Genomic DNA, 23,790 nt, shown 5'->3' on the forward strand with positions numbered 1-23,790 from the left:
GAAAGAGTGAATCGAGTATCTTTTTATTTGATAAACAAATTAGTTAGATATTTATTGTCTGATATGAGAAGGCAAAAATTATTTTCCTTTACAAGAGTAGGTTAGATATTTTCTTCATAATATAAAAGTGAGCTTAATATTTATCGTCATAAAGAGAATCAAACTTTTTCATTGAGAGTGGATCAGATATTTTTTTGTTTGATAAAAATGTGGGTCAAATATTTTTTGCCCAACTAGAAATATCTCTTATATATATGTATGTGTTATTGATATCATAATAAAAGTATAATGGGTATCATGGTGAAAGGGCTCCTCTAAGAGATCATTGTTTATATTTAATAAAAAAGATGACTGATGTATGTGTTTTTTTTTTTTTTTTTTATGAGGATGAATGATGTATGGGCTCTTTTTTTTTTTTTTTTTTAGGAGGATGAATGATGTATGGGCCCAACCTAATTTGTTTGGGGATGAGCCTACCTTGAATTAGGTTGGGGATGGGCCTGCCTATGGTATCTTGGTGCTTGTCTACCTAACAAAAGATCCATGATAGTGTCCTATATATCAGGATAGTGCCATAGTTTGATGCATTTGTATATTCACGAACCTAATTGAATGTAATAGGCACAATCAAAGGTAATTTTGAACCATTGGAATTACTCTTGGATCTAAATTCCAATAAATTCATTAGCCTCATGTGAATGACCTACTGCTTTTATGTTGCTACTTGTGTGATTATGCCTGCTTCTCACTAATATAACTCTAAAGATTTCATGATTATTACATGAACAAGGCATGTTGATTCAAGATCAACCCAGATGCTCTTGTAAATAAGTAACTTAGGGGCTCTCAATCCATTGTCGATCATACTAATGCATTGGGCATTTTGTGTTGAATCTCGTATTTTGATGATGAAACTCCTTGATATATGTTTATGATTTAATCTGCGTTTTGAGTGACGCAGGGTGCTTTGATCAGGATGAGACAATTAAAGCAGGAAAATCATGTTGTGCCGAAGGAACATGTCAGAAGATTGGACGTCGGGCCGGTGGATCGGTCGACGTAACGACAGAAGGCTTCGGGCCGTGGACTCGGGCATCGGGCCAAGAAGAGCGGGTATTGTGTCAAGGATATCGGAGTTACGGAGTCAACTGGCCGATTGGGCAATAGGCTGCAGGAAAGGACGATGCGCCGAAGAATCGGACGAAGCGTCGAGGGACCAATGACATGCCGGACAACTTGGTTAATTGCTTAGGATTAATTGTCTCGATCGAAGTTTTGTTTTAATTGTGCAGGATTAACTATGATAACGATGAAGACATAAAGCGAAACAAAGTGTCGGAGTCAAGCGCGAAGGATTTGTTGCAAGTTCGAGAGTTCGACGGAAGTCCGAAGGTTCATCGGGAATGCTACCGGAACTAGCCGAGAATGAGTTGGGAGCTTGCCGAAGGATTTTCGGAAGCTCGCCGGAAGGTTCGTTGGAAGTTCGCGGAGCTCGCCGAGAAAGATCGGAGCTTGCCGAAGAAGCTCGTTGGAACTCGCTAAGATCAAATCATGAAGTCTAGGAGCTTGCCAGGAGTCCGCAGAATGGTTTCCGAGAGTTCATCGGAAGACCGCCGGAAGTTTGCCGAAAGCTCGCTAGAAGAAGTCTTGACTTGCGGACTTTGTAATAGCTTAGAAAATGTCTTTAAAATCATAGTTAGCACATTAATTAGGGTTAGGATTAGGTGTTAATCCTATAACCCAAGTAGGGGCCAATTAGGCCCAAGTTCGGACTGGTTTGGGCCAAGTTTGGAGCCAAACCAAGTGAGCTGAAATAGTGAAAGAGGTGGCACCGCCCCAGCCAGGAGGTAGCACCGCCCAGGCTAAGTCTTCCAACGAGGCTGGGAGGTGCAACCGCCCCAGCCGGGAGGTGGCACCGCCTGAGCTCAGTCTTCGAGCAAGACTGGGCGGTGCAACCTCCCTGACAGAGAGGTGGCACCGCCTGAGCTCAGTCTTCGAGCTCTGGCAGAGAGGTGCAACCGCCTCTGTCAAGAGGTGGCATCGCCTGAGCTCAGTCTTCGAGCTCTGCCAGGCGGTGCAACCTCTCCAGTCAGGAGGTGCAACCGCCTGATCCCGGAATTCCGGGATTTGATCGTTTTGAGCTCCAAATTTGAATTGGGTTGGGGCCTATAAATACCCCACCCATTCAGCACTGAGAGAGTAAGAACTAAAGCCGAAATCTTGATCTTTTCAGTGGTTCTTAGAGCTCAAAACTGCTAGTTTTACTCCTCCTTCTGTTCTTCAAGTTTGAGTTGTAAAGAGAGGAGAGAAAACATTTGTAAGGGTTGTCTCCTAAGCCCATCAAAAGGAGTGAATCTGTAAGAGGGTAGTTGGCCTTCGCCTATTGAAGGAAGGCTCCTAGTTGACGTCGGCAACCTCGTCGGTGGAGGAAGCCAAAAGTGGAGTAGGTCAAGGCTGACCGAACCACTCTAAATCTCTGGTTTGCGTTTATTTTTTAGCACTTTATCATTACTGCAAACCTCCTTCATTACTACTGCTCTCTGCGCTTTCACGAACAAGTTCTAAGTGATGTTCTTCCGAATCTGCATTCAGACGTAAATTCGTGTTTTCGTACATTACTGTTTACGTTTACGTTTGATTCTGCAGAACCGTCTTCCGTGCTTTTACAAACGAGTTTCTTTGCAGTTTACACTTACATTTTGATTCTATTGATAACTGCAAACTGTCCTCTGCAATTTTACGAACGAGTTTCAACATTTAGACGTAAAACTGCATTTAGACGTAAAACTGCATTTAGACGTAAATCGGCTTTCCTCGCACAATCATCAGATCTCAGTTCATGTTTACGTCTTGATTTCAACTGCATACTGCCTTCTGCGAGTATACAAACGAGTTTCAAAGTTTAGACGTAAATCTGCGTTTAAGACGTAAATCTGCGTTTAGACGTAAATCTGCGTCTAGACGTAAATCTGTTTTTTGCAGATTACGTTTTGAGCTGAACAACAGCAGCACACTGTCTTTATACTTCTGCTTAAACTGCTTCTAGACGCAAACTGTGTTTAGACGCAATCTGCGCTCAGACGCAATCTGCATTTAGACGCAATCTGCGCTTAGACGCAATCTGCGCTAAGACGCAAACTGCGCTTAGACGCAATCTGAGTTTAGACGCAATCTGCATTTAGACGCAAACTGCGTTTAGACGCTAACTGTGTTTAAACGTAAACTGCACTTAATCATAAGTAATCTTAGAATCGACTTTTTGCATCAAAACAGTCTTTATCGAACGAACGCAGCTTTCGTTTTTTAATCGCTGAAAAATATCCGCTGCACTAATTCACCCCCCCCCCCCTCTTAGTGCTCTCGATCCTAACATTTTGATGCTTATTAACTAGACAAATATAATATTAATGTAAAGATCTTAGCTCAATTAGGATATATGAGATACTTTAATACTTGTATCTTGAATTGATGTAGCAAGCACGAGAAGATGCATTGAATCATTGATGTTTATATCCTCTATGAATGCATCATACACAAAAAGATATTTTGTATAGCTAGCGCATGTTAAGTAGTTTTGGTGATAGTTTTAAATGCCTACATCGTGCATAAAAAGATACTTTACTCGGTTAAGATGCATCAGGCTAAATAGATTTAAAATTTATTGTTTAATGAGAGTGTGTTGGATAGGACTGAGTCAAATATTTATTTTACAAGAGTAAGTCGAATATTTATTATCATACTTAAGTTAGATCGAATATATTTTACCTAATGAAAGTGAGTTAGATATTTTTTTGGCCCAACAAAATTATGTGAAATACTCTTTTACTTGACAAAAGTGGGTTAGATTTTTTTATCTAAAAAGAGTGAATTGAGTATCCTTTTATTTGATAAAAATGAGTTAGATATTTGTTCCTTGATATGAGTGGGTTATATGTATTTTGCAATTAGATATTCTTTATAATGTAAAAGTAAACTTAACGTTTATCATCCCAAAAAGAGAATCAAATATTTTTCACTAGAAGTGGATGAGATTTTTTTTGTTTGATAAAAAAGTGGGTCAAATATTTAATGCCCAACTAGAAATATCTCTTGTATATTTGTGTTACTGATATCAAGACAAAAGTATAGTGGGTGATAGTGAATAAAGTGATGTCAGCTTTGGCTTGCTGACTCACCTAGGGTCCCACTCCTACCTCAATAGTAATCATGGCAGAAGAGCCCACGCACCTCCCTTGCCCTGTGGCCGAGCGGTTGGGAAGCGACCTTTCCCTCTGTCAACCATGATTTCGAGAAAGGTTGCATGCTCAGACACGGGAGCATCAATCCCTGAGGGTGGAACATATTTTTCCCTTTTCCGACATCATTAATCCCTAACGATGAAATACATCTCCCCCTTTTCAATCACCCGGTGTGGGCGACCACCATCATCTTTTCCCATATCGACATTAGCCCAGACAAACAATAACCCTATGATTGTCCTTCGCTAATAAGGGAAGGAACCAACCGATCGTCGATATAAATGAGCCTCTAAATGACCACGGAGTAAGGGAGGAGCCATCAACCTCCTGCCATTGACCATCTAAGTATAAAAGCTAGCCCCCAAAGGGGGAGAAAAATAATTCCTACTACTTTGATTCCCACTACCGACTTTACCATCAGATGGGTCGAGTCGAAAACTCCCCCAACATTGACCTCTTGTATAGGAACCTCCGCGAAGCCAAGATGCTCCTCAGTTCGATTCCAGAATCCTGAGGATGTCCAACCATCTTGGCCCAGCACAGAAGCCACCTCAAGCAAATAAGTAGCACCTCAAGATCGTGCCAACCGATTCCCCCACCACAACCAACATCTGAGAGCATCACGTGGCTTCTAGAATGAGTTTGTGCCTTCGGAACATGACTAAGTTGTGCTGACTCATCAGTCAACGATCTCATGATTATAACATGGGTATGATGGTGAAGGGGCTCCTCTAAGGGATCATGGTTTATCTCGTTTAGGTATGAGTTTACCTTGAACTAGGTTGGGGATGGGCTTACCTAGGGTGTCTTGGTGCTTGCCTATCTAACCAAAGATCTATAATAATTTTCTATATGTTCGAGGTTTGATGGTGTCATGGTTTGATGCATTGGTATATTCATGAGCCTAATTGAATGTAATAGGCTGAGATTTTGATGCATTGGAATCAATTAAGACTTATCCAAATTTCACCCAATTCACACATATTGGATGAGAAGTAATAAACTTTGATATAGTATTGGATCCATGTTGGCTTCATGTGAATCATCTATTGTTTTTGTGTTATTACTTGTGTGATTGTGCTTGCTTCTCATTAACATAACTTAAGAATTTTAAGATTATTACATGAACAAAAATCAAAATTATAAAAGGATCATCGATGCAAATTGTGAGAGGAGCGTTCTCCTTGATTTTTTTTCTTGAACAATCTTTTATTTTTGATTTTCTTATGATATTTTCTTCAAACCCTCCTTATTTCACCGATCTTTTACTATCAATTTTGATTATCAACTTGATAAAAAAAAAATTAATACAACTTGATTGATTGAGAGAATATTCTTTTTAGATTTTATTATGATGTGACATACTTATTTGACACATTATTGTTTCTAAATTGATTTGACTTATATATTGAGTTTTGATTGACAATTTTAATTCAGACTATCTTATTTTAAACAAATCAAATAAATAATAATAATTCATGATTCCATTCAAACAAGTTTGAATACCCTCACATAATAATCTACTTATTAGTGTTAAAGGTCCTAATAATAAAAAAAATAATATTTACTTAGTCACAAATACATCTATAATAATTTACATTTTAAAATATCTTTACATCTAGAAAAACTCTACAGATGTGATGTGCCAATTCACACGTGGGGTCCACCAATTAAGCTTAGGCTTGTGAGAGAAGCAGAGTTGTGGGTTGTGGGACTCTCAGTTCATTTAAATCTTCGAATTTAGCTTACAATAACACACCGTTATCCCCTTTAACATATAATATTGCATAATTCCTATTTTGGGTCTCTCTATTTAGTAGCAAAATCTGATCAGTTGACCAACGGAGGTGGGGTACAAGAGTAATTATGTTAAAGTTTAGGGGCAGAAACTTCATAAAAAAGGGCTCCTTCAATTAGGGTAAAACAAAAAGGCAGGGAATCAAAGATTTATTCTTCATTTCAAATTCCCCCTAAATTCCGCGGCTCCTCAAGAACGAGGATCGAAGCCCCCTCCACAACGGTAACATTCCTCTCGCTCCGTATCCTCTTCGATTCGCTCTCGTTTGGGCCAATTGTATGTGGCTTCATTGCTCATCCCCCCTCTCCACTCCCTGTCTTCTTCGTGATTCGAAGCATCGTCTGACCGATTCGACCGAGGAGGAGGTAGCGGCTCTTGAGGTGCTTAGACGCGGTTCTTGGTGTTTTGGGGGCCGGGGTTTTCTTTTGAGTGCGTTTACTCCATGGGTTTTTCGCTTTGCCTTGGATGATGATTGTGCTCGTTTCCCTATCTTATTCGTCTCGGTGTTTCTTTTGAGTCCCCAATTGTGTGTGCTTTTTAGTTCTCGATTGAGCTCTGCCTGAGAAAATGTGGTTTCTGATGGCTTATAATATGGTGCTGAACGGACTCGCATGTTGGAGGACTGAGAGGGGTTTAATTTTGGTAATTTTTGGATTAATTGGATTTTTCTGCTCGTAAGCTCAGATCTTATTTGCAAATTCTAAAAAAAAAATCCGATCTATTATATTGGACTTTTCTCCCATCACTATAATCCCTCCTCTGGGTATCTGAGCTCTACTGTAAATTATAGTTTTGTGGAAGGTTCCTTCTGCCCCTTATGATCTGTATATATCCCTTTTCGGCCCTTTTTTCTTCTAGGTAGGACACTCCCGCACGCAATTTGGAAAATACCAATCTTCTTGGTAATTTTCCTAAGCTAGGCTTTTTATTCTTCGATGGGATTCTTCGATCAATTCTCTTCGCCTTTCTTCTTTGCCGAGACCAAATTAAGTAGTAGCCATGCTTTTGGCATGTAAGATTCTTCATTTGAAATTTGATTGTGGGGTCTAGACTTGGAGCTTATTTTAATGCTTGAAGATTTAATTTTTTTTTTCTTCTTTCAGCCAGGAATTTTGAGGTTCACTAACTTGGAGCATTTGTCTATATATACTTGGAAGTTTTCATGTTATGAGAAGCCATATAGTGCTTTAAGATGAGAAGGTTCTTTTCACTAAGATCGTCTACATCTAATAGTGGAAATAGCAACACAGCTGCTCCTGCACCAAACAACCAAAAGAAGAATGTGAAAGTTCCAGCTTGCGATGGTGTTCCTAATGCCTCTCAATCTCCCAAGGAAACTGTTCTTAAACCGTGCAACCGGTACCTGGATGATGAGGATTCACTCAAGTCACTTGATCATCGACGGAGCCTCTCATTTTCCTCTGCCACCACCAACTATGGTATGGAAGAAAAATTCTTGAGTGACTTCAGCAGATCACCATCCAACTGTCGCAACACACTAAATCATGTTGACAACTGTCCTATTCAGTAAGTTCTTAGTCGTGCGACCAATTCTTGTCATGCCACTTATCCTAAAGGTTCTCAATTTTCTATAAGTTGGTGGCTTAAGACGACTTTAAACATTAGCATTTTATGCTCTATACTAAACCTTTTTTCTTGAGTTCATTGCTCTTCCGCTTTTGTACGTTTATTTTGATTCCATTCATTTTGATTCTTAAATAATATGACTGACATTTGGTGTTAATTGAGATTATAATTTGGTTGGCTTGAATAGATTTTCTAAATTAAGAACATGCATAAGCTGCTTGATGCCCATTCGCCTTATCACCAGTTCCATGGTAAATGTGCTTCTAATATCCTAATGTTGATCCACATGCTACATATTCTACTTTATGTCTTACTCCTGGATGAACACATTGACTTGTGGATAAAAGATTATTTTAATTTTTTTATTTTTAAACTGATGTTATCTTGACCGACTGTTTTACATTTCTTTGGTACAACATGCTAATCAGCTCCAACATTTTGCACTTTCTTTACTGACTGTATTCATGAGTATGATTCATACGTTGTATCCGTTAGTATCACAACATATTTCTCACTTGATTGATGCTCAGCTATATTCATATATTCTTGAGTATGACTATATTCATGGCAATAGCTGTCAAGTTTCAGTAAATAATCATGTACATTGTGGAGAGTTTCCTTTTTATTTTCTTGGCAAACAAGGCATCTAATATTTTAATCTTATTCTGGTAGATTGTATATATCAGTTACTGATTGTATGAAGTTCTGATATTGGCAACTTAATTAAGTTCTGCGGTCCCAACAGTTTTTAGCTGATGTGGCTGCCATTTTCAATTCATCTTCAGTTACACTTAAGCTGCTGTCTAATATCATATTCTTGCTTGCTACCAGCTGTCAATCGTCAACACCAGAAAGAGCTTCGAGAAAAAAGAGAGGAGATCTGGCTGCCATCCAATATACACGTGATGTAGAGTTTGATTCTTCAGGCTCAAGAGAAAATTGTTCATCAGGAAATTCATCATGCGGTTCCCCTGTTCCATTAAGATGCAGAGCAAGTCATATGAGTACTTCAAACAAAACTGAATTTCATGATTTCTACATTGATGGAGAGCCTCGAGTTAAATTCAATCAAGATCATACTAGCCACTCATCCGGCACTGAAGTCGATGGCTGTTTAGCAGACAAAAATGTGCTCCCATGTCCGGTAAGGCCACCCAGAGTTCAGTACATGAAACCAATGCCACCTACCTACGATAAAGAAAACTTCAGGAGCTACTCATTTAGGGAGACAAATCATCTCCAACGTTGTTCTACTCAAGATTGGGCAAAAGATGATATTAAGCTAGCATCCCCTTCCAGAAAGACAAGAAGAAATGCTGAGAAACTATTCCATGCATTTGCTGGAAAATTTTTAAAACCACAAGATTATGACTCTAGAACAACTACGACCATAGATGATGTTAATGATGATTTCTCTGATGCACAACCGTCCTTGACCTCAAATGGCTTTTCTGAAATGCATGAATCTGAGATTACTTCTTCCTGTGAAGATGTAAAGGATTGTTGCACAGAGGAACTAACTGGTTTTCAAAGACATAAATGCTCACTTAGAAATGCAATAATGGATGCTAATGTTGATAATATATTTAACACCAGGCTGCAGGAAGAAGAAACAAATGAGGAGTTACAAAGGAAGGTAAAAGAGTTGGAGGAGAAGCTCAAGCTCCTTTCTGAAGAAAACCCTGAAATGATGGAGTACAGGAGTAAAAGTTCAAACTTAACAGCAATGCTCAAAATTATTCAGAACATCAACGAAGACAGGAAAATTTTGGCACTTGAGCTCTCATCACAAATTAGATCCAGGCTTTCAGAGAGATTTTCAGCAAAAGAGATATTTAAACAGTCTAAGGCAGAATTGGATACTAGAACAAGGCGACTTGAGAAGGAGAAGAACGAGATACAATCGAGTTTAGAGAGAGAGTTGGACAGAAGGTCAAATGACTGGTCATTGAAGCTTGCTAAGTTTCAATCTGAAGAGCAGAGGCTACGTGAACGTGTAAGAGAACTTGCTGAGCAGAACGTGGCACTTCAAAGAGAGATTTCCTCACTCAAGGTTAATGAGGTAGAAGCTCAGGGCAGGATGCTGAACTCAGACAGGCAAATGAATGAGCTGACAGCTTGTTTGGAAGACGTGAGAACAAAGAACCATGATCTTCACCAGTCCTTATCCGAGTTGCAAGACAGATATAGTGGATCAGAAGAGGATCGAGATTGTCTCAGGAGATGCTACAAGGAAAAGGAGAAGGAGAATAAGGAACTGCAAGAAGTAGTTGTAAAGCTGCAAAGAGTATGCAGTGAACAAGAGAAATCAATTAGTGGATTGCGACGAGGATACAGTGATGATTTATGTAAGAAAGTAATAGAGGAAGGTGATAACATCAGTAGGTTACAAATGGAACAGTTACGATTAACAGGTGTCGAACAGATGCTGCGAAAGGAGGTTGAGTCCTGCAGGCTTGAAATGGAATCTCTTAGGCATGAAAACATCTCCCTCTTGGACCGTCTTCAAGGTACTCATAATGGTTATGGCCACTCATTTATCAAACTTGACCGACAACTCCATGCCCGAGTAGACCACTTGCAGACTCAGGGTTTGTCGCTGCTAGATAAGAATAGCTGCTATCTTGGTGATCTGTTAGAATTTATAAAACGCAGGTGGTATCAGCAGGACACTAGCATGGATTTTGATGGATTTTCAGTGGACGAGTACATTCTGAAGTATCAGAGTCTAAAGAGAGGGATTGAGAACTTCAGAAGAAACTTGCAAACTATATTGACAACATTAGATGAGAAGTCCAATCTAGACTCATTGCTATGTCATGTGCAAACTATAGAAGATGGTAAACCAAGGCAACTGAAGAGTCAGGTGTTAGAGGTAAATCTTGCTTCATATTCCCCAAATAAGATATTTGTTATCTTGATGATTTCTATTGTTGATACAAGCATTAATCTTTCTGAGTACAGTCAACGGACAATATATATGCTAATTTCCAAACAAGATATATGTTAATTTTCTTTTGCCATCCTTTGAATATTTACAAGAAATTTGGATCCTTGAAGGACTTTGCAAATGTGCAGTCTTAATTTATGTCGTCATGTTATGGTAGTAGTAATGGTAAAGCCAGGCTTGCCATTTCATTTGGACTGGTGCATATCGGCTGGAATTCACCGGTTCAGGTGTAAATTGGGATATGGACAGCCTCTTTTCAGGTGAATATGTAGCTTACTGCCTGGTAAGCCTATTGAATTGAGCTTATTGCTTGATTCTTTTTTATTTTTTATTAGGATCACATGATCCTCCAATGGTTTCCTCTCTTTTATGATTTCTGTCTCTAGTGCTCACCTCTCTCATGACAGCTGCCACTTCTCTCACCCATTGCTTGCACTGCCCACATTGTCAGCCCATCGATCCATCCAGATCTTCTCTAATTCTCCTCCTCTGTTGCCACCACCACCTCCTCCCCTCATCTTCTTTTTTCTCTTCCACTTCCCCCTCTTCTTCTCCTCCTCCCCTCGTCTTTCTCTTCCACCTCCCCACCTTCCCACCCCTCTCCCGCCCCGCCGCACCGCACCATCCCCCCCCCCCCCCGGCCTCCTCCCTTCTTCTCTCTCTTCCGCCTCCTCCTCTTGTCTTTCTCTTCTTCTCCCCCTTCTCCTCCTCCCCCTCCCTGAAAGCTCCTTATTGGTACCAAGGTACATACCATCGACCGACACAAGTCCAGTAGCCAATCTGCAAAGCATGTAGCTGTAATTATCGGATAGTACCTAATGGTTCAACTAGAACTTGAAACCTTGTAGAGTATATTTAGATCGACAACAGTTGGGTTGGCCCTTTCTATTATGTTCTTTTATTCCAGAACTGAATTGAACATCGGGTGTTTGTTCAAGTAGGAAAAAGTTAAACTGTTTGTATCCTAACTGCTTAATGAATAAAGGCTTGCATCAATGTTTCCAGAAGTTATTTCATTCACATTGTTCAGCATGTCATCTGTTGTCCACTTTTTATCTGTTCAGGATGAAATGTTGTTAAACCTGAGGGCAGAAGCCATACTATCGAGAGTATTGAAAGAGAATCTGTGCTCCAGAGAATTGGAATACGAGCAATTACAAGCTGACTTTGCAACTTCAGTTAGGGCTCGTGGCATCCTGCAAACTGCTAACCAGAGACTGCAAGATGAACTTTCTTGTCTTACCCATAAGATGAAGGACTTGGAACTTCAGGTGAATGTATACATGAAGGGCTTGCTTACATTTGTTTTCTAACTGTGTTTCTTTGATCATAGATTAGTACTAAATAATGCTTTACTGTTTGAATGTACTAGTGTATGAAATTATGTATTTCTACCTTCGTTTGCTTTATCCTAGACTAGTACTAAATAATTCTTTACTGTTTGGATGTACTAATGTATTAACTTTATGTAGTTTACTAAATCATAATGCATAGAAGATCTGATTGCTAATTTGGGTTACTTCTGTTTTTATTGCTTTTGAGTTTTGATGCATCATAAGTTGTCTTGATTATTTGAGATACCACTGCTCCGTTATTTTTCTCCATCAATTTAAATAATTGACCACCTTGAGAACATAAATGCTTCTAGCAATTATGTGAGGCCCATTAAAATCATTAGAAAAACCACTTAGCTTCTTTTTAAGTTTACTTGCTCTAGTGAAGTTACTGGAGAATCAACCTTTACTTGCATAAGCAGGTAGGCTTTATTTTTACAGATATTTTACTTGGTTGATGAGAGTGATGTCACAGAGTGCATTATCTGTGTTTCTTTTGAGTTTTTTATATTCTATTTTTCGGTGCTACATGGTCAAGTGAATATACTGGTTGGTGACCAGACCTGTGGAGCATTAATATTTAGTACCATATAATATACTACATCGATACAAGTTGGCAAGTGTCAGTATACCGGTTGGATCATTACAAACAAAAAGAGAGAGATAGGTGGTGGAGTTTTATAGTATAATGTCGGAAAGACAGCAATGCAGTGATACAAACAAGCAGTGGGGGCAGGAACGTGAAGGAGAAATGCTAGCAATGGAGGAGAGAAGTAGCGATAAAAAAAATAAAAAAGTACAGTGGGTCTATGGTTAAGCATTGATTAGCTTATCGCTCGATAAATCCAATGTATTAAGATACAATGTGATAAGCTTGGTTCCAAGGATTGGATCCGGCAAAATTGCTCAAATCACATACTGGTATCCATCAAATCAATAAAAAATGTCCTGTATCGATTGGTAGGGTTGGAACTTTAATCCTTGCTCTTATGTATATTTTCCCTCTCATGTAACTTCGATGTCGCAATGAGCACAATTTATGATTACATTTATCAATTCACTTGTCAACAAAATCTCAATGACTTCATGCCTTCAGGAGAACAAAGTTGCTTTAGTTCTAATGAGGTCTTGAGATTGGTAAGGCAGTTTGCTATCCTGCAGCTTGAGGGACATTGTAGATTTTTCTGTCAGTAAAAGTAGTTCACTGTGACTAGCTCAGGAACCAGCATTATGCAGTTGATGCTTCATAATTCTATTTTTTTTCTAAACTTGTGTCTTTTGATTTACTACTTTTTATTGACTTGGTACCTTGATGAATCACTTTTGCTTTTTTATGAACTTGACAATGATGAGGGTCATCAAAATAGCAGATACTGAAGAAGGATGAGACAATCTCTCAGCTCCATCAGGAGATGCAGTTTTCCATGAGGGATCTAACTTCTGTTCAGAGCGTACTCCAAAACGTCTCTCAGGAAAAGGAGCAAATGTGGGAGGAAGTGAAACAGTTGAGAAAGACTAACATGCTTCTGGAGAATGAGGTTAGTTGTCTCAGGAAGAAGATTGAGACTCTTGACGAAGACATACTTCTCAAGGAGGGCCAGATATCCATTCTGAAAGACAGCATGGAACAGTTCGTTCTAGAATGAGATGTTGAAGAATAAATCCGGTTTCCTGTAGGTACGGTTTTGTTATGTCTACTTTTTAAGATGCATATTTTGGATTTCATATCGTATTATGTCCATTCTTTGTATTTCTTTTTTCCGGTTTCTAATATTTAGCCAAATGCCATGTTCCCTTGTGAGGATTGATTTCAACTGGTAGGATCATTGAGATTGATACCAATTCATGTTTACTCAGGCTCCTTACAAACTTTATATATAAAAACAATTTGTAAAGAAGATCTTAATCAAATAGTTGTACTTTTGCGATAACCCAATGACGGTTACTCAAAATATATCCGCATTTAAGCTTTGCTCTTTGTTCTAATCATAATCCTTTTTTCCAGGTCTCCTTAATTTGTGTCTGGTTACTCTGATATTAAAAATAAATTCCTCCATCAAGCCCTACTTACACCTCATGACAGTCTTCATGTCTCTTGTCTGTGCTTTTCATTTCTCTGGTTTCCTCACCATGTCTTTTGTTCGGCCAAATGAGAACATCACATGACACTAGCGGTGGTTTATTTTTATCTTTGAAATTGTTCAATTTTCTGAAACGTCAACATGAGGCGTTCGAGTTTAAAATCAAATTACGATCTCATCACCTCCGCAATCTTTGTTATTTACGTATATTGTTTGCTATACTTGGGTGACGACGTTTGGATCCAGAACAAAACCAGGTTTCTGCAAATCTCAAAAGGGCTCCTTCACCATGATATAAAAATGCTTAACTCTTGTCGAGCCATAGATAATTGACTGTTATAAATAATTGACTGTCTGCACCGACGACCGGTCATTTGGTTGTGGTGCATTTTTATGAGATAAAGCTGTTTAGTGCTGATTGAATCTTTCTCTGCAGGTCGTATCTGGTTCACTCTTGTAGCACCAGCTTCCCATCATACTCTCAGTGAACCACCCTTTTGTGGTGGTAAATGGTTGTCAGTCGTGGTGTGCAACTTATTGTATCAACATCAGATAATTTTCATCTTCATTTGATTTTTCTTTTTCTTTTATCTCAATTGAATGATCTCATGTAAAGACTTAGCTTGGCTTTCTGCTTTTTTCTTTACAGAGGATACTGGAATCTTGTTGCTGTGTAGGAAATATAATACAGAGGATGTGGGTCATTTTGTTTGTTCTTCCTGAGAGTTTTTGTTCTTCCTGAGAGTTACATCTTGAATTTGACTCGCTGGAGTTATAGTCACTTAGCAGGCTATGATCTGAGTGAGTGTAACTTTATCAATTTCTACTAAACATGTTCTAAGATTATTAGTATTTTTTTTATTTTTAAAAATTTTATGATAAAAGAGAATTATCAAAATTAGAGATTTTATGAATATGTTTAAATGTTTAAGTGTAATTTGATCAGATTTCACTAATTCAACTCAAACTCTTCTACTAAAATAACTAACCATAATTTTAAGATGATTAGTATCAATCTTTTTTATAGAATTTTATGATAATTAATTATCAAAATTAAACATTTTTAATAAGTTTCATAATCCGAGACATGATTTTAAAATGATTATTATATTTTTTTTTTCTATTTTTAAAATTTTATGATAAAAATAATTATCAAAATTAATTTTTTTAAAATATGTTTCATAATCGAATATAACTTAATTTGTAATTCAATTCGAAATTTCACAGAATTACTATGACAAGATTCCAAGATGATTCTTATCATTTTTTTTAGAATTTTAGAATAATTAATTATCAAAATTAGATTTCTTTTAATAATACATATGATCAAGTCATTTTAGCAAATTGCACTACCAAGTAAAAGTAAAAACGAATAAGAGCTGACTATTTAGAACTCGTTTTTACTATTTATAATCCCATAAAAAAAATTAATAAAATAATATTTTATTGTTCACAATCCCTTTTAATTCTATTTTTTTTCTTCCTCATAGCCCTCTCCTATGAGGGCTATTGCCAAGCAGTTTGCAGAGTTAATGTAATTGATATTCTAGAAGATGATATCTTTTGGGTTATTATAGGATATACATAATCTTAAAAACATTAAATCATTATGAAAAATATTAAAAATTATTTTTCACTTCCTCTTCTTCGATCTTCAGTTTGTCTCATTTCATCATCTATCTTCTTATGTCATTTTCCGTCACCTCCAGCAATTAAGTAATTAAGAGGAAGAGAAGAAGAAGAATAATGAGGAAAGAAAGAAAAGAGAGTTATAGGTAAGAAGTAAAATTATTTTATTAAAATTAAGTTATAAATCAAAGACATATATATATATATATATATATATATATATATATATATATATATATATATATATATATATATATATATATATATATATATATATATATATAAAGCTTTCTATTTTTTTGAAAAAAATTATATTATTTTCTTGGACTGATGCAACTAACTCAACTCTTTTTAAAGATGTCAGTTAATTAAGTTGATAAAAATTTTAACGATCGATAATAAGTCCCTCAAATCACATCTTATCTTCTTTATCGTAACCTCTCCAAAAAATACTCGACCTTATTTCTTTTATAATTAATAAAATTTATTTCAATCCATGCAATGCATTGTAAAGAATTAAATGAAAAAGATAAAAGATAAATATTATAGAAGAAACTATGAAATGTAATTACATAGTTCATTTAGATAGTGAGTTCTTAATAGCTATTTATACACAGCATCAACTGTCTTGAGGGCATTAATTGTTAAAAATACCCTATGACAAAAAATAAAGGACCACATAAAATATATATTTTTTTTCGAAAGAAAAGTAAAGTGGTATTACTACGTTACAAAGTGAAATCAAGTCACCCTTTTTAAGTAGAGAATGTTTGCTTTGGTCTGACATACTTAGCCACGGAATGAGAAGCATCTTGTGCCATCAAAACACAATTATTTAAAATGTTCTTGAAACTCCAATGTATTTATCCTATTCGATCGAGTAGCTTAATAGATTGTAAGGAGTTCGATCCCACCCATCCATATTTGATGACTTAAGTCTTAGTGTTCTATCCAGTATGGCGTAGCATTCCGGCGAGTTCATCGTGCAAGAGATACAGCCGGCTAGTTTCCAAGATTCACCCTTCCTTGCCGGTCTTTAAGAATAATATGGGAAGCATAAGGGAATCATCATATAATATGACAAGAATATGGGAAGCATCATATTCATCGCACTTATAAGGGAATGGTTATGAGTAAGAAGGTAAGGTAGAAATGGTTAAGAGAGGCAGGCCTTCATCAAAATATGGTACTCTTAATTACACTCATGTGTACATGACAAGAATATGGTATATCATATTATCATTTACTTATGCTATCAACAATAATATAACCAATAAAAATAATAAAATGACAGAAAAGTAAACAAATTTAAGGTATTTTCACTTGCTAAGAAAAATGATGTAACTTAATGTGTGATGATAGTACATATGTTATAAACACAAGAACTATATATTTATATCTTATCCAAAATTTATATATAAAAAAAAATGCCTAGGTCATCATCAATAAATAAATGTGTTGGGTGAATTACTAGTATCTTTATCGACATAATAGAGTTTACTATAAGTGATAATAAGTATAAATCTCTTTAGTTTTATTTAGGTGAGCATAACATTTTAAAATCATATAAATAAACTTTTTCATAGTAAACTCATCTTTTTTGGTCTCTTTAGCAACTTATAACCTTATAATATGCATAACACATATATAATAAAAGATAAATTTTTTATTCTAAGTCAATTGGAACACACATGTTTAAGAGCACTGCAATTATTGTGCATCTATGAATTTTCACATCAAACATCATTATATATATATATATATATATATATTCTCATATCATATGTCATAATATATACATGCAATGTTATATTACATCTCACTATATATACATACGTATATTCCTATACTATAACATATATATGCATCATATATCATAATATATCATAATATATCCGTGCACTCCTATATCATATGTCATAAGATATGTATGCATTCTTACACCGTACATTATGGCAAATACATGGATGTAATATATTTTCACTATAATTTATATATTTTTATGATTATGTAATCTGTACATTAATTTCAAGCTTATACCTAGCTCATAGCTATCATATTATTCAAAACATACTTTTCAAAAATACATTATAAATACATATAATACATATGACCATTAGTATATAGTAAATTAAACATATAATTATCTGATTCGACTTAAAATGAAATTGCTAGTGAAGGACCATGGTCAATTGTAAACCTATCAAATTTGGAAATATGCCTAAATTAAGAACCTTACATCTTAAATTACTTGTAACTCTCAATCTAAGCAATAATTTATAGCAAAATTTTAGTAGAATCTCTTTTGACTGAAATTATAGCCAACCTGCAAATTCACCTAAATTATATCATCAATTTGCTAATAATTCAACCTATAATCAAATGACCTAGTAATTATCAATCAAATAACAACGTGATTGATTCTGTAAAGAAATCTTGCTTCACTATTATTAATGACTAAACCATCTTGTATAATCATGAAATTTTACAAAAACTTAGGAGACATATAAAACTAAATCTATACAAAATTTTAGCTTAAAATAGAATCATTTAGGGCTAAACTATCCTCATAATTCGACTATTATTACATATTTAGTTATGCTAAAATTATGTTGAGAATATTTGAACTTCTAAAGGTCATATCATAGTGCACATAGATGGTATGTATTTAATTTCAAATCTCAAAAAATCATAAGGAATTCTTTAAACACATTAAAAGTATAGGAGCTCATTATATCCTTAAGGGTGTCAAATAAGTTAGAATTGATTTGGGGCTGCTTAATATAATAAGTTAGGCTCGACCCATTAGGCCCATCAAGCCCAACTCAAGTAAATTTGATTTCACGTTGTGCAAGAACATGTTTTCATAAATACATTATAACAATTTACACCTAAATTACAAAAGAAAAGGTAATGTTTAAACATGACAAATCCCATGGTATAACATATAATGCAATCAATTACAAAAGTACACCCCACGCTGATCGGAGTCGCATGTAACATTTATCATCTTTTAATATATATATATATATATATATATATATATATATATATATATATATATATATATATATATATATTCATGACAACTATATGAAAAAAAGAAAAAACTTGATCACAATTGACGACAGAAATAGTCAGTTTGAGATGAGTAGCACTTACGGAATCAGATATACAAGTCTATCCAAGAATCTGTGCACTTTTATGAGACTTTGACTTGTTATTAGCAGAGTGTATCAACTCTTCTCCTTATTGACCTTATTTTGTTCGATCGACTCCATTGCTTCTTCAAACGATTTCTGCAGAAAAATGCCAGTCATTTATTAGCTTATTTATTATAACATTCTTGAGCAACAGAGTTGATAAGATGAAGGGTAGCGGCAACACTCACACTAGTTTTGGCAGAATGAAATTTTCCGGAAGGTCATTGAAATTCAAGAAGCCTAACTCATGCGTTAACAGTAGGGAACTCAACAAATAATGGTAAAAACAGATGCAGAGACTCTGGTTAAGATCCTGGAGACTAACTCTGTCCGTGATAATTTTTTTTTGCTTCTGAGTCAATTTCGTGCTCACAAAACTTTACAGGAAAGGTAACAAATGTACCGACTGACTTGCTGTTCACATGCTAAAACCAGCAAATGTTATTAAACCTGGAGGGGGCATCGGCCTCCTGACCTATCAAGTTTTAGTGCTAGGATGAGCAAGGATTTGGATGTATCAGACTTTTGATAATACAACAATTCTGTTTTGGGAAAAAAACAAAGCTAACACCAGCACTTTTCCATTAATAAATATAGTGGGAGGGCTCAAAGTGGGCCCAACATCAACCTTGATATGAGAAAAACCAGCTCATGGCAAAAGCTCTTACTGTAAGCATAAGCTCTTCTTATCAATTTGCTCAACTAATACTGACTCTAAAAATAGACACCTTATTGTAACTAAAGAATGTATAACAACCAAAAGAAATGTAGAGAAAGTCACACCACCAAACACTTTCAGCTTATACAACCAAAAGAAGATCAAGTTATTGCTTATGGATTAATTGATTCCTACATTTGATATGCAACAGAGTCAGATAAATGTCACCCATAGTTCCATGGGATTTATGCAGTATGTGGTTTAAAGCATGATAATGAAGCAGATATGGCTCCTATGATTACCTTAGATAATTCAGGTACTAAATACAAAGGCTCTTATTACATTGTCAAATTAGTCAAACCTATTTTTTATCTTCAAACTAAGACCTACAGATAGGATGGAGATAAAAAAGCAGCACATAAAACCGTCACTATCTAATGGCAAGTCAGAATAAAAAGTTGAGAAATTGTACCCCAGAATTGTTCATTTTCCACATAGTTTCAGAACTTCTCTCAACAACTACTGCTGCACCTAGCAAGACACTGAAGGGGGAAAAGAAAAGGTAAGTGCAACTCCTGAATAGCAAGAAAGTTCGCTGCTTAAGAGTAATAAACATGAACTATCTAACAGACAAAAGGATCTTGTTATATTTATTGGCATTTTTGTCGGTATCCATACTATACCTTTCCACATGGACAGATGAAACTGAAAGCATATCTAATGAAAAGAGCAGATCTATGGCATCATTATTCATGACTAACAAGAAGTACAATTTAACGCATTGTCACTGCACAATTATGTCGGTTGGTCAAAATGGGCTATATGATCATGTTAACATATAAGTCCTCACAAGAACAAAATCTGGATCAATCTTATCCACCTACATTCCATGCAGATATTTTATTTACTTTTGACTAGTAAGCTTCATACCATAAGCAATATTTCTTAATAAAAGGTAAAGAAGAGCATTGTCATGCAGCATGATAGCAGTTGAACTCATGAGAAGTGTAGATTGTATTTAAAACTTCAACTGAACACATAAAGCACCCGAAAATTACTGGAAAACGTACCAACATACTAAATAAATATTCATACTAAGCTTTCTGAAAACAAAAAATAGGCTAAAAAACCAAGAATCTCAATTAATAGAAAATCATATCCAAGAACAAAAATACAATGACTGGGATCTAACCAATAGTCAGACCCAACTTTTTATAAAATTGAATTCAGGTAATCAATAAAAATGACTACATATCACTGCTCAACATTTCAGAAAGAACTTGGGTGGAAAGCCCTTCACACGAAAGCTATGCAAGAGAAATGCAGACAGAAAAAAATCAGAACAGAATAGAGGTAAAGCTGGAGCTTAATCGTGATACCTAAGAAGAATCCTAAAAGGATTGTGTTTATGTTGCATCAAACAATTAAAATGAAAAGAAAATGGAATTACTTGGTAACAAAAAAGTGTCTTGTTTTCATTAAGCAATAGCTATTCAGATGTCAGGCCTATTTAACTATTGAACCTTGGTAATCAGCATGACAGTCTAGTCGACAAAATGCCCAATTACTGCCAAACTAAACCTACTAAGTCTCGTAGAACAAAAAACCACCTATGCTTCCTATTCCAAGTGTCCTTCCAATTCCAAGTGTACAACAGATCTTGAATGGACTTCAATGTAGATGGTTACATCATTGAACCTGCATTTAATTTTATGAAAGGCCTCTCTCTCTCTCTCTCTATCAAATTTATTTTCCAATTTTCCTTTTTAACTTGATTTTTCATTTGTAACTAAAAAAAATATAAAACTAATTTTTCACTTCCACTTTCCAGAGAGAGCCAGGCAGTCAAACTATTATATATAAGGCTTCAAATCTTGAAGAACGGTTACTTGCCAAACCCAAAGTCGCCATCATGCCGTATATTGGTAGATTAATACATTAACTTCAGGAAAGCCAACAATGCTGCTAATTGGGCAGCAACGTTTGCTAAGAACTCTAGTTCTTCGCCAGCCGACTTTTGTAGCATCATTACCTCTGATAATGAGACTATGTATTCCAGACTTTTGAGTAGTTAATTTAGCTGTTTTACTTTAAAAAAAATACATTAACTAATAGTTATCAGGAGCACAAACTGCCTCTTTAATGTGACATGGCAAACAGATGCACATCACTGATCATTACAAAAGAACTAACCATTCATAGAGTTGCAAAATTAGTGTCTTCTAAATGTTACCAGGTCCTACCTACTAAACTTTATGAACACAAGAGAATATAATTTTTCTCAATTCATTTATTTTTTTTGTATACAAAGGAAGACATATATAGGCTGATTACAACCTATACAACTAAGGAAATTGATTCTGTGTAATATTTCATTCTAATTCATTTCCTATAATAATGGGATGATTTGATACTGATTGAGTGGCCCAAAATAGGGGATACCCTTAACTATGGGATTATAAAATCCCTTAATTATGAGATTCAGAATCCCTTAATTATGGGATTTTCTACACTCCTCCTCAAGCTGGCTCAAAGATGTCAATCATTCCCAGCTTGTGCTAGTTCGATCCTCATAAGAAGATCTTTGAAGCCTTTTGATAAGAATATCCGCTAATTGCTTTTCTGAAGGAATTTAAGGCATGCGGACAATTCCTTCTTCAATTTTCTCCTTAATGAAACGTCGATTTACTTCAACATGCTTTATTCTATCATGGTGCACTAGATTATGAGCAATGTTAATAGCAATCTTATTGTTACAATATAGTCTCATAGGAGTTTCAATAGGTATTCGTAAATCTTTTAGAAGCATTTTTAGCCATAAGAGTTTACAAATACCTTGTGCTACTACTCTGAACTCTGCTTCAGCATTGCTTCTAGCAACAACTGTCTATATCTTGCTCCTCCTCCAACAACTGTCTACATCTGTCTATAATAACTGTTTGGTTTTTTTATTTCTAAAAAACAGTTGTTTTCCTAAGAATTGCTCCTCTGTTTTGGCCACCTCTTTTCCTCTCTCACTCTAACAGCAAATTTCAGTGGAATGAAGGGGCAACGAAGAAACTTGTGACTCAAAATAAGAATCCTGGTAATTTTATGCCAAGTATTTAAACCAGTCTGGTTCGTCTGATTTTGATCCAGAACACACTGTTTAACAGCAAATTCAAGTGATGTCAATTGCTCTGATCCCATGAAAAATTTAGTTAAGATTCGTCTTAAGAAAGATTCATAAAACTTCAGAAAAAATCACCTCGCAAAAGCCATATTCACGAGAAAAGAGCGCCTCGTCAGGAGCCGAAAAACCGACTCTAAATCCAACCCGAACACGCCATCTCTCGCCGGTGGTCTGCGGTAACTATATTGGCGGCCCTCATGGTACTGTGAAGAGTACGAATAAGAAGAAGAAGAAGAAGAAGCTCCTCTGCTCCAGCGATCGGAGTATCCGCCCCGCCACACCCGATCGTAGTCCGCCCGCTTGCGGTCATCGATCAAGACCTCGTAGGCCTCGGAAGCCTGCTTGAACATGAGGGACGCTCCCTCCCTGACCTCCTTGGACGACTGGGAGTGCTTGTCAGGGTGGAACTTGAGGGCGGATCGACGGAACGCCTCCTTGATCTCCCCTTTGGTGGCGTTCCTTCCCAACCCTAACGTCTTGTAATGATCCATATGCGGAGGAAAGAAGTGGCTATCGGCGGCACGCGATCGGCGGAGAGAGAGCTTGAGATCAAACCCATGTAAACGGCAGGAGAAAATTGGGATCAATCGGAGGACGTGAGATGCATAGGACGCGTGGTTTCGCTCTTTGCCGTGAGTTATGGTTGTAGGAACTCCAACTTCAGCGGACCTTTTTCTTAATCATAAATAGTAAAGATTAATATCTTAACTATTCCTCTAAATTTAAAAATTACCTCTATATATATATATATTTTAATTTAAATTTTCATTATAATTAATCTTTGATCATATAGAATTTAATATTAATTAAAACGATAAATATCATAAACTCAATATCATTATAAAAATAACTTATATATATATAACGATTTCTCTAGAAATTATCCACATTTTATGTATTTCTCAAACAGTACTCTTCTTTTAGTTTTTTCTAAACAGTATTCCTAATTTAAAAAAAAACTCAAACTACCCTAAATAATTTTTTCACCTGTTATAGTATTTTAATATGTTATAACAAAAATACTGTAAAACCTAAAGTATTATAAAATATAATTAAAAACAAACCAAATGAAATCAAAATACATGAAGACCATTTGATTGATACATCATAACTCAAATAAGTATTTGTAATAGTTTAAGA

At 35.9% G+C, this 23,790-nt stretch overlaps 2 protein-coding genes across 5 annotated transcripts; one reads left to right on the forward strand and one right to left on the reverse strand.

Moving 5' to 3' along the window:
- Positions 1-6,190: 6,190 nt before the first annotated feature.
- On the forward strand, positions 6,191-14,713 carry LOC135583601 (uncharacterized). Of its 3 annotated transcripts, none has more exons than XM_065179397.1 (6): positions 6,191-6,258; positions 7,140-7,563; positions 8,455-10,498; positions 11,638-11,844; positions 13,278-13,584; positions 14,425-14,713. In XM_065179397.1, the coding sequence occupies exons 2-5, from the start codon at positions 7,229-7,231 to the stop codon at positions 13,551-13,553; spliced, it is 2,862 nt and encodes a 953-aa protein (XP_065035469.1). In that variant the 5' UTR covers positions 6,191-6,258; positions 7,140-7,228; the 3' UTR covers positions 13,554-13,584; positions 14,425-14,713. The 3 variants fall into 3 exon arrangements, with proteins under 3 accessions (XP_065035469.1, XP_009419831.2, XP_018674371.2); XM_009421556.3 differs by having other exon boundaries at positions 6,221-6,416; XM_018818826.2 differs by having other exon boundaries at positions 6,221-6,401.
- Positions 14,714-16,280: 1,567 nt separating this feature from the next.
- On the reverse strand, positions 16,281-23,305 carry LOC135671349 (chaperone protein dnaJ 72-like). 2 transcript variants are annotated; one of them, XR_010512730.1, is made up of 4 exons: positions 22,726-23,305; positions 19,951-20,020; positions 18,780-18,916; positions 16,281-16,651 (listed from the first exon to the last, which is right to left on the reverse strand). XR_010512730.1 is itself a non-coding variant. In XM_065179399.1 (3 exons), exons 1-3 carry the CDS (start codon positions 23,139-23,141, stop codon positions 18,854-18,856), a joined length of 549 nt encoding a protein of 182 aa, XP_065035471.1. In that variant the 5' UTR covers positions 23,142-23,304; the 3' UTR covers positions 18,534-18,853. The 2 variants fall into 2 exon arrangements, 1 of the variants encoding a protein (XP_065035471.1); XM_065179399.1 differs by lacking the exon at positions 16,281-16,651 and having other exon boundaries at positions 18,534-18,916; positions 22,726-23,304.
- Between the last annotated feature and the right edge of the window lie 485 nt (positions 23,306-23,790).

Source organism: Musa acuminata, unplaced genomic scaffold (genome assembly GCF_036884655.1).
Source record: "Musa acuminata AAA Group cultivar baxijiao unplaced genomic scaffold, Cavendish_Baxijiao_AAA HiC_scaffold_1139, whole genome shotgun sequence".
Taxonomy (NCBI): domain Eukaryota; kingdom Viridiplantae; phylum Streptophyta; class Magnoliopsida; order Zingiberales; family Musaceae; genus Musa; species Musa acuminata.

What these genes read in the sequence shown, in the direction of transcription:
- LOC135583601 (XM_065179397.1), top strand. Translation starts at nt 7,229, where the DNA reads ATGAGAAGGTTCTTTTCACTAAGATCGTCTACATCTAATAGTGGAAAT. An exon ending in TGAAGAGTCAGGTGTTAGAG is followed by an intron (nt 10,499 to 11,637) that starts GTAAATCTTGCT and finishes TTATCTGTTCAG; the next exon opens with GATGAAATGTTGTTAAACCT. An exon ending in TGAAGGACTTGGAACTTCAG is followed by an intron (nt 11,845 to 13,277) that starts GTGAATGTATAC and finishes TCAAAATAGCAG; the next exon opens with ATACTGAAGAAGGATGAGAC.
- LOC135671349 (XM_065179399.1), bottom strand. Translation starts at nt 23,141, where the DNA reads ATGGATCATTACAAGACGTTAGGGTTGGGAAGGAACGCCACCAAAGGG. An exon ending in GTGAATATGGCTTTTGCGAG is followed by an intron (nt 20,021 to 22,725) that starts GTGATTTTTTCT and finishes TTCCCCCTTCAG; the next exon opens with TGTCTTGCTAGGTGCAGCAG. An exon ending in GGAAAATGAACAATTCTGGG is followed by an intron (nt 18,917 to 19,950) that starts GTACAATTTCTC and finishes ATTTTTCTGCAG; the next exon opens with AAATCGTTTGAAGAAGCAAT.